Source organism: Moschus berezovskii, chromosome 2 (assembly GCF_049115385.1).
Source record: "Moschus berezovskii isolate FMDL1 chromosome 2, NW_MosBer_1.0, whole genome shotgun sequence".
In the NCBI taxonomy this organism is placed as follows: Eukaryota; Metazoa; Chordata; class Mammalia; order Artiodactyla; family Moschidae; genus Moschus; species Moschus berezovskii.
In genome coordinates, this window is record NC_142461.1 from 96570717 (window position 1) to 96590011 (window position 19295).

Below are 19295 nucleotides of genomic sequence, written 5' to 3' on the forward strand. Positions count from 1 at the left end.
ATTTGTTTATCTTATTCCTGTATTTGCTTCACTATCTTAGAAGGCATTCTCTATATGGTAGCCTCAGAAGCTCCAGGCTTTAGTCGTCTTTACAGCTAGCAACCAAGGAAAGAGAATTTCTACTTTCTAATACTCCTAGAAAGTTGTCAGAGTATACTTTTATCATATGTCCAGTCCTAAGCAAATCATTACGATAGGTTGTAACAATGAGAAATGGGCTGCTTTGATTGTCTTGGGGGTTACTCAGAATTTGGTTTAAGGAACAGCAGCATCCCCTGTGAGCTTGTTAAGTATGTAGACTCTCAGGCCTCAGTATAGACCACCTGAATCAGAATGTGAATTTTTAACAAGATTCACTAGTCGTATGCTTTTATTCTGTGACACTAGTTGGAGCTGGAAAGACAGGAAGGGGGATGAGGTCAGCAAGTCATACAAAGTAAAAGTCAGGGTGTGACGGCTGCCCAAAGAAAACTTGAATGCTCTTACCAATATGCAAAATGGATGCCAGGCAGTCAAAAGCAGCAGGTATCCATTACAATATGTAATATGTATTCAGTAATTATACCACACACAAGACACCTTAGGAATCAAGAGGTTAAATTATTTGTCCAAAGTTCTTACTGGGGAGGCAAAGAGAATTAACCTGTGATAGGATATCAAGTATTAACAAGTATGCTGGAGAATAAAGAAGAATGGAGGGATAGAGCATTACCAAGATGATGGGAAGGGTGATCAGTATAGAGAGGAAAGTCAGGGTGAGCATGAGGAAGTAAATTTTGATTAGAGATTTGGAGAAAGAGAAAGAAAGCAAGAAAGAGTGGGAAAGCCGGTTTTGCTACAATGAAGTGAATACAGGTGATTAATTCAGAGAGATAACCAAGGGTCATTTCATAAAGAAACTCTGTCAATGATTAAGATATTGTCAATTACTTCTAGCACAATGGAAAATTTTTGGAAGCTTTGGAGCAAGGGAACACATGATTTTATATTTCAAATATACTGTCTTGGGAGCAGGCGATAGTAAATAAAGGATAAATGGAGAAATGTAAGATGTCAGGGAGACTAGTTAGGAGGTGATGGCATGCTTAGGCATGCTTAGTCATCAGCAAGAGATGAGAGAGAGTGAGACCAGGATGGTAATGGGGATGATAGAGGGGCTCAGAATCTACAGATAGTCTTTGACTCATAATGATTTCACTAAAGTTTTCAACTTTACTATGGTGTGAAAGCAATAGGTATTCAGTAAAAACTGCACTTGTGAAACTGTAGAATTTGATATTTTTCCAGGCTAGCAACATACAGCATAATACTCTCTTGAAAAGCTGGGCCACCCCAGCACCCAGTCAGCCATGTGATCAGCAGGGTGAAAACAACCGTTACATTAAACCATTCTCTATCCATTCGGTCACCCTGTTTTTCACTTTCAGTATAATATTCAATAAAGTATGTGAGATATTCAACAAATTTTTAATAAAACTGGATTAACATTAGATGATTCTTCCCAGCTGTAGGCTAATGCAAGTGTTCTGAGCACATTTGATGTAGGCTTGGCTCAGCTGCAACGTTTCGTAGGTTAGGTCTATTGAATGCATTTTTTTAACTTATGAGGGGTTTCTCAGGATGTAACCCCTCTGTATGTAGAAAGATCCATACTGTGGATTGTTAATGAACTGAATGCATGTGTGAGATAAAAGAAATACTCCAATGTTTTTGTCTTGAGAAAATGGGTGGACGCTTGTGCTAGTTACTGAAATAAAGAATCTTGAACATGGGTCATGTGGAAAATCAAGAGGACCTTTTTGGAACGTCAAATTTAAGATGCAAAACTGCTGAATTAAATCCTTTGAAGCAGCATTGCCATTTTTTCTGGGTCCAATAGAATTTTTTTTTTAAATAAGATTTTCAAAGTCACCTATTTGTGTACCACTAAACAAAAATAGATCCTTTTAATAATCTATTTTGTAAGTGTTATTGAACCTCTTTTGAAGGCTATATCCAGATTGGAGATTCTGGATACAATTATTTTGAAAGGAAGTATTTGTCTACAAAGCCCAAATATCTTTTTATTTTCATCCAAACACTAGCTAGAAAAATCAATATTTTATTGTAGAAGGAAATGGTTTGGCTGCTTAAGCATTTTGGGAAAAAACAAAATTTCGAAAAAAAACCAAACAGGTGGTGAGGAATGGTAAGGACTGGCAGGAGATAATCCTTAAGAATGCGGCCTCATTTGAAAATAGTAACCTAAATAATGGTATTAGTTACAGACATTTAGACTGTCTATAAACAATTGTTCCTTTATTATACATGACTATTGGACTTTGCTGCTTGGTTGGGATAGCATATAAAGACTGGGCCATTTTTTTTTCCTGTGCCAAAGTGTGGTTGCTTACTGCTCTTAAACACGTTAAACAGAGATCTTTTCAAAATCTAAGAATTCTCATCTTATAACAGTTATTTAGCCACTTCAATTAAATGTCATTTTAATATTAGTAATAAGCAATTCATGTCACTAAAATTAGTGCTGTTATTTTTATTTCTCAGCTAAAAATCATTATATTATTATCCTCAATGTAAAATTCATTTTAAATTCATATATTCTGCTATTAAATGAAGTACAGTTAAGCAATTTTAATAATACACATGTGAGTATATTTCACTTGCTTGTGGTTTCTTTATGCTTATTTATTTACTAACTTACTCAAGGATTTGAAGTGGTTTACACTAACTTATAAAATAGGGAAAAATTAGTAAAGAAAAAGTTAGGTCCTAAACCTGGATAAAATAAAAATTCAAGAAGGAAAACTTAGAACACAAATGTGTCATCCATTGTGAGGGTCATATTTATGTATATTTCTCATGAAATGCACAAGTAGTGAATTAATGACACTAAAGGAAAAATATGAGGAATAAAAATAGTGAAGCCACTGAAACTTTCATTTAAAAAGAAACCACATTATCACACAGCTCAATTAAGCTTTCATTATGAGATGCCAAATTAATACCAACTTATACTTACTTGCTTAATTATTCAGTTTAAGAAGTACAAGTACTTGGTGATAAATATTTGCATTTTAAGTCATAACCAATGGAAAAACTTTTTATATCCATTTAATGTACTAATTGGATGTTAGCAAGAAATCAGTATAGTAGCAGCTGCACATGCAATTCAATTTGATGAAATTTTAATTATAGAGAAAAACTGATAGCAAAACAAACAGACTGAAACAGTGCTAAAATGAAAATAGCATAAACAGATTTCAATGTTTCTCTGAAAAATTCCAGGTGTTGTCAAAGTGGATTACGGAGATGTGTCAGTCAGAAAAACTCTAAGAGAAAATCTGAAGTGTAAGCCCTTTTCTTGGTACCTTGAAAACATCTATCCGGACTCTCAGATCCCAAGACGCTATTATTCACTTGGAGAGGTATGAATTATTTATTTTGGTTAAGTTATAAATATATTTTGTGAAAGGAGCAATTTCTAAGGAGCTCAATATTTTTTATGTTATGAATACAATGCTTTAAGGGTTTTTAAACAGATCTGTTTTAAAAGACTTCTCGTAAATTACAAGGACCATAAAGGTCTATATCACTGGGATTTATAAAAAATAAGAACACAGTTTAAGGTGGAATAAACAGTATTTTCTTGTTTCTTTATAAATAAATAGCTCTAAAACATTTTAATCATATGGAATTTAGAGTCTTTGAGGTTTACAACAAATTTTGAGTTATTCTTTATGTGGGCTATAAGTGTTAATATTTACTGTGGAAAACAAACTGGAAACTTTAAATTTATTAATTTACTAATATAAGTAACATATTTTTGGAAAAGTAAACTTTATAAAGCAAAATAAAATAGTAAGAAAATTAGCTTAATCTACATTTTTTAGAAATTGCATTAAGAACTGGCCAAAAAGAGGTAGCTGTATTCTTGTATCTGCTTTGAGAATCAGTCTATTATAATATAACACACCAGGTAACCAATTGAAGATTCCCTATACATTCATGAGAAGTGAGGGTGAAAGATATTATCATAATACTATTATCAAAATCATACTGCCTTTGTGGACATATGGAAAACCCCTGATCTGTTCCATACTTTTTCAAAATATTATCTTTATTTGTTAATAAATATTTTCGCTTCTTAGAAAGTTTTCACTCTCACTCATCCAGAAATCTACTTTTTCTAAAATTCAGAGGACAAACCTGCCCTAACTTTATTGTATTCAGAAGAAAACAATGCATTTTTGTTTCTATTTTCTCTTCCTCTGTGAGTTTTTAAATTTTTATTGGAGTATAGCTGATTTTTTAAATTTTTATTGGAGTATAGCTGATTTTGGAGAAGGCAATGGCACCCCACTCCAGTACTCTTGCCTGGAAAATCCCATGGATGGAGGAGCCTGGTAGGCTGCAGTCCGTGGGGTCGCTAAGGGTCGGACACGACTGAGCAACTTCACTTCACTTTCACTATAGCTGATTTATAATGTTGTATTAGTGTCAGATGTACTACAAAGTGATTCATTTATACACATACATATCTCTATTCCTTAGATTCTTTTCCCATATAGGCTACTACAGAGCATTGAGTAGAGTTCCCTGTGCTATATACAGTAGGTCCTTCTTAGTTATCTATTTTACATTGTGTATGTATCAATCCCAATCTGCCAATTTATACTCCCCTTCCCACCACCCTGGTAACCATAAGTTTGTTTTTACATCAAATATACTTCTGTTTTGTAAAAAAGATCATTTGTACTTTATTTTTTAGATTCCACATAAAAGCACTATTTATTTTTCTTTCTTACTTCACTCAGTACAACAATTTCTAGGTCCATCCATGTTGTTGCAAATGGAATTATTCTTTTTTATGGCTGAGTCATATTTCATTACACATATGTACTACATCTTTTTTATCCATTACTCTGTCAATGAACATTTAAGTTGCTTCCATGTCCTGGCTACTGTAGTATTGCTTCGTTGAACACTGGGGTGCATGTATCTTTTTCAATCAAGAGTTTTCTCTAGATATATGCCCAGGAGTGGGATTGCTGGATAATATGGAAACTCTATTTGTAGTTTTTCTTAGGGAATCTCCATACTGTTTTCCATAGTGGCTGCATAAATTTATATTCCCACCAATAGTGTAGGAGGATTCCCTTTTCTCCAGCATTTATTGTTTGTAGATTTTTTTTATGATGACCATTCTGGCCAGTATAAGATGTGTCTCATTATACATATGATTTGCATTTCTCCAATAATTAGTGATGTTGAGCATCTTTTCATGTGCTTTTTGGCCATTTTTATGTCTTCTTTAGAGAAACGAACATTTAGATCTTCTGCCCATTTTTTGATTGTGTTGTTTGGTTTTTGGATATTGAGCTGCATAAACTGTATATTTTAGCAATTAACTCCTTTTCAGTCACTTATATGTAAATATTTTCTCCCATTCTCTGGGTTGTCTTTTCATTTTGTTTATGGTTTCCTTTGCTGTGCAAAAGCTTTTAAGTTTAATTAGACCCCATTTGGTGTCTTGATTTAATTTTCATTAGTCTAGGAAGTGGAGTTGATTTTTGTGTATCTTCTTAGGGAGTGTTCTACTTTTTTTTTTTTTACACTTAGCTGTCCAATTTTCCCACCACTACTTATTCAGTTTTATCCACTGTATATTTCTGCGTCCTTTGTTGTAGATTAGAGGACCACAGTTCAGTCCCTCAGTCGTGAACGAATCTCTGTGACCCCATGAATCAAAGCACGCCAGGCCTCCCTGTACCACCAAATCCCGGAGTTCACTCAAACCCATGTCCATCGAGTCGGTGATGCCATCCAGCCATCTCATTCTCTGTCGTCCCCTTTTCCTCAGGCCCCCAATCCCTCCCAACATCAGAGTCTTTACAAATGAGTCAACTGTTCGCATGAGGTGGTCACAGTATTGGAGCTTCAGCTTTAGTATCAGTCCTTCTAATGAACACCCAGTATTGATCTCCTTTAGAATGGACTGGTTGGATCTCCTTGCAGTCTAAGAGACTCTCAAGAGTCTTCTCCAACACCACAGTTCAAAAGCATCAATTCTTCGGTGATCAACTTTCTTCACAGTCCAACTCTCACATCCATACATGACCACTGGAAAAGCCATAGCCGTGACTAGACAGACCTTTGTTGGCAAAGTAATGTCTCTGCTTTTGAATAAGCTATTTAGGTTGGTCATAACTTTCCTTCAAAGGAGTAACCGTCTTTTAATTTCATGGCTGCAATCAGTATCCGCAGTGATTTTGGAGCCCAGAAAAATAAAGTCAGCCAATGTTTCCACTGTTTCCCATCTATTTCCCATGAAGTGATGGGACCAGATGCCATGATCTTACTTGTCTGAATGTTGAGCTTTAAGCCAACTTTTTCACTCTCCTCTTTCACTTTCATCAGGAGGCTTTTGAGTTCCTCTTCACTTTCTGCCATAAGGGTGGTGTCATCTGCATATCTGAGGTTATTGATATTTCTCCCAGCAATCTTGATTCCAGCTTGTGATTCTTCCAGCCCAGTGTTCCTCATGATGTACACTGCATATAAGTTAAGTAAGCAGGGTGACAATATGCAGCCTTGACATACTCCTTTTCCTATTTGGAACCAGTCTGTTGTTCCATGTCCAATTCTAACTGTTGCTTTTTGACCTGCATATGGGTTTCTCAAGAGGCAGGTCAGGTGATCTGGTATTCCCATCTCTTTCAGAATTTTCCACAGTTTGTTGTGATCCACACAGTCAAAGGCTTTGGCATAGTCAATGAAGCAGAAATAGATGTTTTTCTGGAAATCTCTTGCTTTTTCCATGATCCAGCGGATGTTGGCAATTTGATCTCTGGTTCCTCTGCCTTTTCTAAAACCAGCTTGAATATCTGGAAGTTCATGGTTCACGTATTGCTGAAGCCTGGCTTGGAGAATTTTGAGCATGACTTTACTCGCGTGTGAGATGAATGCAATTGTGTGGTAGTTTGAGCATTCTTTGGCATTGCCTTTCTTTGGGATTGGAACGAAAGCTGACCTTTTCCAGTCCTGTGGCCACTGCTGAGTTTTCTGAATTTTCTGGCATATTGAGTGCCGCACTTTCACAGCATTATCTTTCAGGATTTGAAATAGCTCAACTGGAATTCCATCACCTCCACTAGCTTTGTTCGTAGTGATGCTTTCTAAGGCCCACTTGACTTCACATTCCAGGATGTCTGGCTCCAGGTGAGTAATTATGCCATTGTGATTATCTTGGTCGTGAAGATCTTTTTTGTACAGTTCTTCTGTGTATTCTTGCCACCTCTTCTTAATATCTTCTGCTTCTGTTAGGTCTGTACCTTTTCTGTCCTTTATCGAGCCCATCTTTGCATGAAATGTTCCCTTGGTATCTCTAATTTTCTTGAAGAGATCTCTTGTTTTTCCTATTCTGTTGTTTTCCTCTATTTCTTCTCATTGATCACTGAGGAAGGCTTTCTTATCTCTCCTTGCTATTCTTTGGAACTCCACATTCAGTTGCTTATATCTTTCCTTTTCTCCTTGTTTTTCGCTTCTCTTCTTTTCACAGCTATTTGTAAGGCCTCCTCAGACAGCCATTTTGCTTTTTTTCATTTCTTTTCCATGGGGATGGTCTTGTTCCCTGTCTTCTGTACGATGTCACGAACCTCTGTCCATAGTTCATCAGGCACTCTGTCTATCAGATCTAGTCCCTTAAATCTATTTCTCATTTCCACTCTATAGTCATAAGGGATTTGATTTAGATCTAGGGTACCAGAGGTGTGTGGGTGTGTCTCGTGGATTTCTATCTTGTTCCATTGGTCTATGTTTTTGTACCAATACCACACTGTCTTGATGACTGCAGGTTTGTAGTCCAGTCCGAAATCAGGCAGTTTGACTCATCCAGCTCCATTTTTGCTTTCTCAAGATTGCTTCAGCTATTCAGGGTCTTGTGTGTTTCCATACAAGTTATAAAATTATTTGCTCTGTTAAAAATTACCATTGGTAATTTCATAGCAATTGCCTGAATCTGTAGATTGCTTTGTTTATCATAGTTATAAAATATCTTTAGAGATTAAAAAGTGGGCTTCATCATAACTGTACAAGCATATGGTCATAATACATATTTAATTGCTCAAAATAAGAGTTATCCCTTTATGAATTATATGCTTCATATTGGTAATTTCCCTCTTAATAGGAATTACATTTGAGAAAGCTAATTTAGTATTTATTATATTTAAAACATTTTAACAGTAATAATAAATGCATTTGGAAAATATTATTTGAATCTGCCATTTTTATAGGTCATAACAGCAGAATATCTGAAAATTCAGTCTAATATTTTTTGGTTCATTTGCCAAGATATCTATGAATTTATCCACTCTATAACTATAAATATTCCTTGTGATTCACTAGAAAATAAAGAAAAACATACAATTTATTTCCAGCTGAATTGTTTTTAAAGACTTTTTTTGTGTGTGCCTTATCCATACACTGTCAAATTTCCACTCACTCATCAGCCAGGTAAATCTCTCTATATAGAATTTTTTAGTGTATATCTATTTAACATTAATCTGAATTTTGTAGTGCAAAGGTTCATGTGTAAAAACACTGAATATTACCACTTTCTAGGTATAACTTTAGTCTATGCCTCTGGCTTTTTTTATTATTTCTTTTCATTGGGATGGGAGTGTCATTGCTATAGTTTCTAAATATTCAGTATTCCCATGTTAGCACTAAGTAACAGGATTTATTTATATTTAATACATAAAATAGAGTGTTTTTTAAACTAGAGCTCTATGTGCATGCTAGTTATTATAATCTAATTCTACTTAAGATCTCTAATAAAGTATCTAACACTCATTTCTTTCATGGAAAGTTTCTTGGGCCAATTGTGAATTTGTACCTTTAGAAGAGTTTTCCTATTCTTGTAGTAGGGTCTTCCTCCCATGGTAGTCAATGGACCCAGGTAGTGAGTAAGTGTTGATCACTTTTGCTAAAAGAAGGTATGACCAAGACCTGTTAACAAGACAAATATGAGTTAAGAGGAGATTTTGGAAATTACTGAAGGCCATCAGGGTGACTCCTGAGAAAGACTCAGGACTCTGAAATAGAACCTAGATGTCTACTTCCATTTTAAAAATTCAGTTTCATACTCTCCCGCATTATACATTGAGAAATCTAATTGACTTTCTGAAAAAATGAAGTGTGAGAAAATTCCTTTATACAATCTACTGATTTTAAAGTAGCTATCTTCTTTAATGGATCAGATGGATATATTTTAATTTATAGAAATAATTTGAAAAACTTTTGAAGACAGAAATAGGGTTTTTTTTAGGGTTTTTGAAACATATCCAGGAGAGGCAACATGGTGTACTGAAAGAATCCCAGACTTTGTGATCAAGCAGTTCAGTTCAGTTCAGTTCAGTTGCTCAGTCGTGTCTGACTCACCAACTCCCGGAGTTCACTCAAACTCATGTCCACAGAGTCAGTGATGCCATCCAGCCATCTCATTCTCTGTCGTCCCCTTCTCCTCCCGTCCCCAACCTTTCCCAGCATCAGAGTCTTTTCCAGTGAGTCAACTCGTCGATCAAGCAGAGGAGGGTTTAAATTCTGACCTCCCAGTTTGGGACTCAAGTAGTACTAGGTCTGTCTCTGGTACCCAGCAGTAGAAGGAAGGTAATCACACAGGTTACAGTGATGACTGAGGATAGAGCGCATCTATACCACCACCTATCAGGGTAGTAGCAGCACCAGTAGTTACAGTTATTGTCATTATTATAGCTACTATTGTTTTCTTACTATGTCAAACATTATGCTAGATGCTTAAAAATTTTATTTTTTTTTAAAAAATCACAATTTCTTGGCAAGGTTTTTTATTATCCCCAATTAAATATGGAAACCTATATGCAGAAAATTCACACGATTGACCTAATGGTCATAGAGTTAGCTAAATATTGAAGCCAGGATTCAAATATATTTTAGTCTGACAATAATGTTCACTTTTCCTTATAACTAGAAGGAGAAAATGGATATCACTATATGTTATTCATTCAAAATACTTTCATTAAATAAGAGCTTATGTGCTATATGCTATATATATATATATATATATATATATATGTGCTATATGCTAAGGATGCAAAGTCAATAAGGAAAGACCTTTACTCTTGAGCCATTCTACTGAAATGGGGGTGAGGGAAAAGGCGAGAGATAATCAAATAGGTAAGAAATTCAGTTGAATTAAAAAACTTAATAAATTAAAAAATCTATGAGCTATATCTGGTTTTGAACTTTCTGGGATATTAATGTACTACAGTTTTCCATTTTAAAACCACCCTTCAAGAGATGCAGTCCTGCAACAGTTTCCTTGAAAACAAGGACAAATTCACGAAGCACTGCTTTCCAATTCAGTTTTGCATAGTCATGTGTAGTCATAGACACTTTGATAATGAGTTTGAGATAAACTATTAATGGACTATAATGGATGACAGTCATTTGAATCTTTTTCTTTCTTACTGTAATTATGTATGAAGGCACCATCTCTCAGATAGTCTCAAGCCTCAGGTGTCCAAACTACTTATCTAGGGCACAAAGTTATTTCTTTGAAGTAATTCATATGTACTCAATTTCAAATGAAATTGTTAGAATCTAACAATTTACAAGTTCTTTAAGTTTCAAAGTTTTTCAAAGCCCAGATATTTAATATTGCAGTGCACTGGTGAATATAAATATCTTCACATCAATTTCTCTTTGTAGCTTTCCTAGTTATATTAGAAGATAAACATGATATTCAGTTTCTATCATTGTATATTGTCACCAAAATAATGAACAGTATTGATATCAGATAACTGTTGTAATTTCTTAGATTTGAATTTTATGTAGGTAATTGAAATATTACTTCACCCAGCCCATGAATTACATGCAATTTCCAATGGGAACTTAAAAGCTGAATTGCTCTGAACTAAAACCTTTAAGTAGCTTAATGAAGCATATGCCTTTTAGACTTAGTAAGCAGATCATAATGGAATAAGGAAGAGGAGCTTCCTGCAGCATTCAATTCTCTCTTAACTAACACTAGCTTATGTATATTTAGCATGTCAGCTCCTGATCTTATAAATATAAAAGCTAATTCAACTATAAGATTGAAAATTGACTTTCTAAATTAGTAATGCTTTACCCTAAATTTTTGGCCTTGGACAGGCCAGCATCTTGGGGGAAAAAATGTTTTGTAAGCTATGTGGAACACAAGAATACAGACGGCAAGAGGGAAGAGGAATTCTGGAGCCAACTGACTTCACTCTTAGGGCTTAATATCTGCATTTGCATGCTACTTGGAAGACGTTTTGACAGTAGTCTCTGAATTTTTTACTGCCTACTTGACCCCTTAGCACTTTCTTTTTCTCTTGTATTCGTTAACCTTATCAACTAGTTAAGATCCTTGCACACATTGACACTGTATTCCTTAAACACTGTTAAAGAACAAATTTCAGTAACTAAAAATAGACATCTATTAAAGCTGCTAGGCTGCAGGGATTAAGGATAGAATCAGTTACTGCCAAATCCAGAGGCTAAAACCCTGAGAGTGTTATGTGTCTGTTGGTAATCAGATCTATTTATAAATTCACCATCTTCTTGATCTTTTAATAGGATAACCAGTAAAAAAAAAAAAAGCCTCATATTTTAAAATATGCACAAATGGGGCATTCTCTCTGCCCATGAGCATATTCACAAAACTCTTTGGGACCCAGTAACTGATTTTTATCCCAGTGTAACTAATACACAGACAAAATATATTACTCTCCATCACATGTTAACCCTAAAGAATGTTGACCTGGGTAACCCACCTATGGACGAAATGAGTGAGTTTACTACTGGGAAGTTTTTTTTTTTTTCCTGGCTTTACACTACTGATAAATACATTAGAACCAATTCTGAATTTATCATTTAAATATGCATTGGCATAAACAACTACAACAAACTATATGCCAGTTAGAGCATTTATGAATTCTCCTAGGATTGATTTTATCCACCAAAATATGTGAAATTGTCCATGTTCTGTATTTACTCTTTTGTTGAAGGAGGTTAAGATATCACATATTCAGCTTTTAAATCTCTCAGTCAGGTCATTGGAAACCCAGGTTTAACTAAGAGAAGTCAGCTTGAATTTGTTAATTATATAGATTTTGTAAATCTATATAAAACCATCCTTCTGATTTATTCACAATTTGGTAAAGAGAAATGCATATTCACTACAGCAATTATAATATGGAAATATTAACATTAAACTTGAATTCACTGCAAATGTATTTCCTTCTTTACAAAGTAAAGAAAACCAAATGAGGTTGACATATTTAAAATAATGATAATGAGTAACATAATATACAGTTGAAGGATAAGCATGTGTTGGAGTAACTAAAGCCAAAAAAAAAAAACTAAGTTTAGTCTAATTTTAGAATGCATTTTACATATTAGTTTTGAAATTCAAGGTGGTGGGGGTGAGAGTTTATGCCTCTCCTTTAGAATTGGAGTTCCCATTTTTGCTTGCTGCTACAATCCAGCAGAGGGAGCAAAAGCTAATGAATAAACCGCTTACGTGGTAACATTACCCATGATCCTGCAAGTGAGTAGAAACTTGAGAAAAAGATTTGCTGATTTCTAACATCAAGACACAAGTGGGAAAAATACTCCCATGTCATTAAGGGCTGTTCCTCAGGCAATAAAAGATTATGTGTAAACCAAGAAATGTCAAAGTAGACAACAAAGTTAAAACTATGTTGGTCCTACACCACATACTCAAAGCTATAAAATAACATAAGGGATGAGTCACAAGACTCCCAGAATGCAGAACTACCCATATGCTCTACTTATATTGATTCAGTTTGTATTCTGTGGACTTTCTGTGAGTGAAGTTCCTCCGTGTTTGTCTGCCTAGATTTTTTTTAGGATTAATGAATGGCATGATCAAGCAATTGGTATTGTCAGGTAATATAATACCAGTGACAAGCTAAGGATCTTTCCTGATATTTCATTTTGTTCCTTAAATAGCATTCTTTGGGAATATATACATATATTTTTCCTGTATGCCAGTATCTTCTTTATACATTAAGATTAGATCGTTGAGGACTGTCAGAAGATACTAGTAACCATTTTTACGTTTGAAGAAAATATTACAGAATGTTAGACTCATTTACTTGAGAATAGCCTGATGCACACCATGCTGCCTTCTAGGTGTTCATACATTAAAAAAAAAAAAAATCTAGATATCATAGGACTGCTGCAAAAACCTCTCAGACATTGTCTCTATCCAGATGGTATGTTCTTCTCAATTTTTTAAAGTGGATATTGAAAGCCCTGTTCGCTGACACTTCATCCTCTATCATATTTGTATCCATGTCATCTTCACAAGAGCCAGAAATAATTTTCATGTCCTGGACCCAACAGTTTGGCACTTAGCATGGAAACCACTTTGCTTCTAGACTTGCTGACCTGGTTCTCAGGTTTGATCCTAGGCCACTTCCATGTTCCATGTATCTTTGCCACTGTGTGGATGACCTGTCATTTACCTTTGCCTTTATCCAACTGGAACTTAATCCTCCCTTGCTCTTTTCACTTCCTTTGTGAAAAACACTGCCTACCTGTCTAGATGTCAGGACTACGCAATTTCCAACCTCACTGTAACTTTCAATTACTTATTTGAGTAAACTCCTTAGCCTCTTTGTATCTTAATGTTTTCATATATAAAATTAAGGTAATAAGTTGGTTTTAAATTGGTTATTACATATAAGTGCTTGGAATAGTTCATGGCACATACAACTTCAATTATTCAATTTCATTGTGGTGCTTGTCTTCCCTGTCTCATTCTGACAGCTTTCCTAAGCCACTGACTCCTATCTGTTTCCAGTCTCCCAGAACTCATGCCCAGTTAGACTCACCAGATTTGACTTGAGTTCCTATACTATGTCCTCTTAGTACCTGCTCCATTCTAAGGGACAATTAATATTACCTGACTAGAAACTGTCAAACCAATTTCTCGAAGGTTAGAACATGTCATGAATAGAACAAACTCCTTTCCATGCACTCCCCAAAATGAATTTATTCTGTAATTCTGAAAAAATAGCAGCAGCAGTGACATAGTTTCAATCTTTTGAATTCCTCAATTGAAGCAGAGAGAGCATCCAGGTTAGCAAAAACAAAAACTGATGGACAAATTTAACAATAAAATTAGACGAGAAGTTATTCTCACCAATCCTAAAATATGACTTGTAAACTTCATGACCATATGATAATACAGTCATTACAGTAGAAAAAAAGGGAAGAAATGGGGTGTCTGATGGAAATGAGACCACAATAACACCTCAGTTACCAATAGATACTCATGAGAAATTGTTTCATGCTAACTTAATAATAGTAGTTGAAACAGGGAAAAGTGTTTTCATAAAATCCAGTTTGCAAGTCAGTGAAAAGTCTCTTTAAATGTCTAAAGAGTCTGAGAATTCTACAACCTGTGAAATTTTATAGCTCAATAGCTGAAGTTCTTTGTCAGAAGAAAATTCAGGGAATGAAGCCCAACGTAAGCAGGCAGTTACAACAACAATGCAAACAAAGTCCAGATAAAAATAGGAGAGAGAAATAGGAGGAATCGGGTCACGGGGTGAGGTGGCAGAGTAAAAGGACTTGAACTGACCTCCTCGCACAAATACACCAAAATCACAACTAAGTGCTGAACAATCATTGACAAAAAAGACTGGAATGTACCAAAACGGAGTCTACATCCAAAGACAGCCACAGCGAGGCAGTAGCTGGAGTGCTTTCAAGAAACAATCAAATCCCATACCGACTTGGTCGGTGACACACAGACTGGAAAATAATGATATCACAGAGGTTCTCCCACAGAATAAAAAGATGAGATATAGATATATATATATACACACACACACACACACACGCACATACATCCAGTGGAATATTACTCATCCATAAAAAGATTTTCATACTGTCAGACAAAGATAAATATTGTATGACATCACTTACATGTGGAATCTAATTATATAAATAAACTTACTTACAAAACAGAAACAGTATCTTAACAAACATATGGTTACCAAAGTGGAAAAGTGGGGGGCATAAATTGTGAGTTTGCTCAAACATATACACTGCTATATATAAGCAGAGAATCAATATATATACAGAGAATCAATAAGGACTTATACAGTCAATGCTCTGTAATACCTTATATGGGAAAAGAATCTGAAAAATTCTGAATTATTTTTCTGTATATCTGAACCACAACATTGTAAATCAACTCTACACCAATAAAAATTGAAAGGAAAAAAAATGTGAAGAGCTAAACAGAACCAGGAATTCTTGAAAAAAGCAAAGGATTTTTTTCCAACTCTCCAAAATATTACAGGAACAGATCTATCCTTGTGAAGTCAGAAATGGTCTCCAGTGTCAACACACCCCGTCAGGTGCAGCTGGAAGTAGTTATTCTTAAGCATTTCACTTGATGGTGGCAGAATCAGCTTTGCTATGAAAATGGCCTTTACTTTCCAGCAGCACCCAGAGTTCTCAAAATGATTCACAGAATCATCAGGCCTCCAGTGAGGAACTACGCCACTGTGTTCTCCTGACACAAGACATTTCAGTCCTGATGATACATTTGAATTATCAGGGGAATCTTTTAACTGTATTCTGGTCCTACTCCAGACCATTTGAATCAGAATCTATGAAGCAGAAGCAAAGTAGAAGTATATTCTAAAAGCTTTCCAGGTGAGTCTATGCGGCAGCCCAGGTGGAAACCACTGAGAAAGAAGTTACTCAAAAAAGGAAAAGTAACTGTACTGTCACCATTTAATATCAAGACAAGTCATACCTTCCTCCAGAATAGTGGTTGCCAATCTTTGCATGTTAGAATCACCTGGGGAGATTTTAAAGGACCCGACTGACACTTTGTACCCGACTCCAATTACACAAGAATAGTCTGGGCATCAGAATAGTTTAAAGATGACAAATCATTACCCCCATCAGGAAGCAAAGAAAAGAAAAAATGAAAGGGAGAGAGAGGGAGGGAGGGAGGGAGAAAAATTATTTCCTGGTCAAATTCTCCCGCTTAACAAATGAAGACAATTTTTTTTCCGAAAAGAAAGGAAAAGGATCACTACCATAAGAATAAAGATAATAAAGAATAAAATGATATCTCTATGAAAAATGAAACCAAATCAAAACCTTAGGTTCATAAGACAGGAAAACTGTCAACTAACATTTCAAAACAAGAGAAATTTTATTATGATAAAATAAGTAAAATAAAAACATAAATTAAAAAAAAAACCTCTGAAATGAGGGAAAGAATTAGAAATTAAGGAATGAGTCATTTCAGAAATGGATAAACTTTAAAGAACAGAGGAGTCAACAATCCCTGAAGAAAATGCCATAAGAATTTTAAAGTGAGGGAAGGAAGAAATTTTTTAAAGATAGTTTTGTCTTTCTTTTCTATTGAATAGAAAATGACATATATAAGAGATATATAAAAGCTACAAAATACAGAATAGAATTTCCTGATAGAAAAATCAAAGTAATCAAAAATGAACACTAATAATTCAATTATCTATAATTCAATATTAACTCCTTGAAAATAAATTTGGAACTACATATTGAAACAGACCACCACCTATCTGGGCTATCTACTGGACTTATTTTGGCATTCAGGCAAATATATATTTGTAAGAATAAGGGAAAGAAAACAGATTTTCATCAGCCTTTTCAAAAGCAACTATTTATGCTGGAAGTGAACAGAGTAACATCTTAAATATACTCAAGGAAATACACTGTGAGTCAAGGATTTCAGATCCAGCAAATTGATTTTGAAGTATAAAGGCCACAGATAACAGTTATCAACGAGTAAGAACTCAGAATATTGCTCCCAATAAATAGAACATCATCTACAGATCTGGTCAAACCAAAATCTTAGAATTCTTCTTGATGCCTTTGTTTTCCTCTCCTGGCTCACTACCACTTCAATTGTAAGTCCTACTGTCTCTATCTTAAAAACATCCTAAACTTGACTTCCCCACATCCACTGTTGTCCTTTTATGCCAAATAACCGTATCTAGTTGGCATGACTCAATAGTCCCCTGATTTCTCTGTTTCCACCCTTGCCTCCCTCTAATCACTGGGACAGGGCTTGACCTCACTGCTCAGCTCTGCCCAACCCCTTACCAAATGTGAATTTCAATTGCTGACTGGGGCTTTACTGCAAATCACACAATTATTCCCAACTCAGGCAACTATTACCTCAACATGGGGTTCTTACCATACAAAAAAGTTGAATTGTAGAAACCTAATCCAGCCTCTACAGAAGTTTCTAATCATACTCATTTGCCAAGAGGGAGAAACAGGCACCTGAAGCATAGATAACTAAATATATCCAAGTAATGAGTGAGTGAACAGTAAAATATGTGTCCTAATAAGAGTCAGAGAAAAGAACTTTTTGGAAGCAGAGTGGACAAAACATACTACTTTGGGTTGAGACTAAAGGAAAAGAAATCTAAAACATTCCATCTATTAGAAAAGGTTTTCTTCTTTTTTACATTCACTTGTGCTTGACTTAGTAATTTGGGCATCTTTAAGTATATTAACATGTTAATTATGGGACTAATGCAGTGTCTGAGTATAAACCATGAATCTTATGTTTGCACTTGGCAATTTAATCTTGGTTTTGAAAATTTTTTCCTGTGAAATCACCATTTAGCCTGGTCATAGTTTTTCTTAGGGTCAACTGCTTTACACTGTTTGGTATTAGGAATGCAAAAAGATGCATGCTTTAGTTAAAAAATTATCAGTGTAATTAATCTTTACAAATGTACAGAATGGAGCATCTAGTAATGAAGCAACCAAAAAATATATAAACTTGCATATTTGACCAATTTGTTTCTATTACTTTGCATATGGCACTGTAGGACTTAAGGACTTCACAAATACAATATGATTATTTGGGTGGAATTTCGAGACTGTCCTAATTTTCAGAAGATTTGGGGAAGAACTCCTAATTTGTAATATGTAGATGTTTTCTTCTTCTCTGATATTACACTACAAACAAAGAGTGCCTCTTGACTGCAGGCTAATGACAATGCCAGTGCTATTCAAGTTTACTTGAATGGGAGTTTAGAATGTTATACAGATATTAGAATAGACATAGAAAAGTAAATATTTAAAGCTTTGTCTTTTCCTTGGAGAAATTTCCTTACAAAAATATTATTTTGCTATCAATAAGCAATTTGAAAATATCAAAGATTTTCTGACTTACATTTTTGTGTTTCCTTTAGATAAGAAATGTTGAAACAAATCAATGTTTAGACAACATGGGCCGGAAGGAAAATGAAAAAGTGGGTATATTCAACTGTCATGGTATGGGAGGAAATCAGGTAAACTCCGTTTTTTATCAGCTTCATATTTGAGGGGGAAGATATTGTATAAACTATCCAGGTAGATTATGGCTCACTTCCAATAACAATGTCTTAGTAAATTAACAGGCATTCTAATCAAGACTTAATTTATGTCTTTAACATATAATAACTATGTTATTATTCCAAGTATTGTAAGAAAGCACTGAAGAATTTAGTAAGTAGGGCAATATCTTAAATTAGCCTAGAGTGAATGAGGGCAGCCAGATGTTTCATACCTACTTCCTATTACCATGCATGGGAAAATGAGGACTGCATTTTACTGTTAACTCAATCATATAAAATAATCACTCAACAATTATGGTTTCCTAATGGTGCTTACCCTGAATTTATTCTTCAAATGTTTCTTGTCTACCATGTTTTCTATGACTTTTGGTGGTTTAATAAAATTTTAAGCGCATAGATAAGCATGTTTGTTAACAACTTTGCTTTGGCTATCTGAAGATGCCCTTTGGATCAGGTAAAAATGTATTATTTAAACAAGATTTATACTTAATTAAAATTCTAGGACACCTGTTTTGTGTGTGATGGTCCAATTAATTATCAGAAACTTACCAGACTATAACAAGGATTCTTGTGTTTTCTGTAAGCAACGAAAGGCGGCATTGCAAGGTGGAAAATGTAAAGGCTGCTTGGCTGTGAGTCTTGCTGCCACAGCCACTTTCAGAGGTCTAATTTGAAGTTCATGGGAACCTATGGTAGACAAGTTGTCTAAAAGGGTCAAGGTGAAGTGCATCAGTGAGCTGTTTAAGTGAACTGAGGAAGCTAAAACGATTCTGTTCAGCACAACATGATGGTGATTATTTGTAATAGCTGAATGTAACAAAAATCCATAGAAAGATCTTC

The 19295-nt window shown here is 34.9% G+C and overlaps 1 protein-coding gene across 2 annotated transcripts in view; it reads left to right on the forward strand.

The window, feature by feature from the left end:
- GALNT13 (polypeptide N-acetylgalactosaminyltransferase 13) overlaps nt 1-19295 on the forward strand; it is a 663623-nt gene that overhangs the window by 595671 nt on the left and 48657 nt on the right. For both annotated transcript variants that reach the window (XM_055398323.2, XM_088829452.1), the window contains exons 9-10: nt 3286-3425; nt 18312-18410. In XM_055398323.2, coding sequence (XP_055254298.1) covers nt 3286-3425; nt 18312-18410 — 239 coding nt within the window. The remainder of the gene's footprint in view (nt 1-3285; nt 3426-18311; nt 18411-19295) is intronic.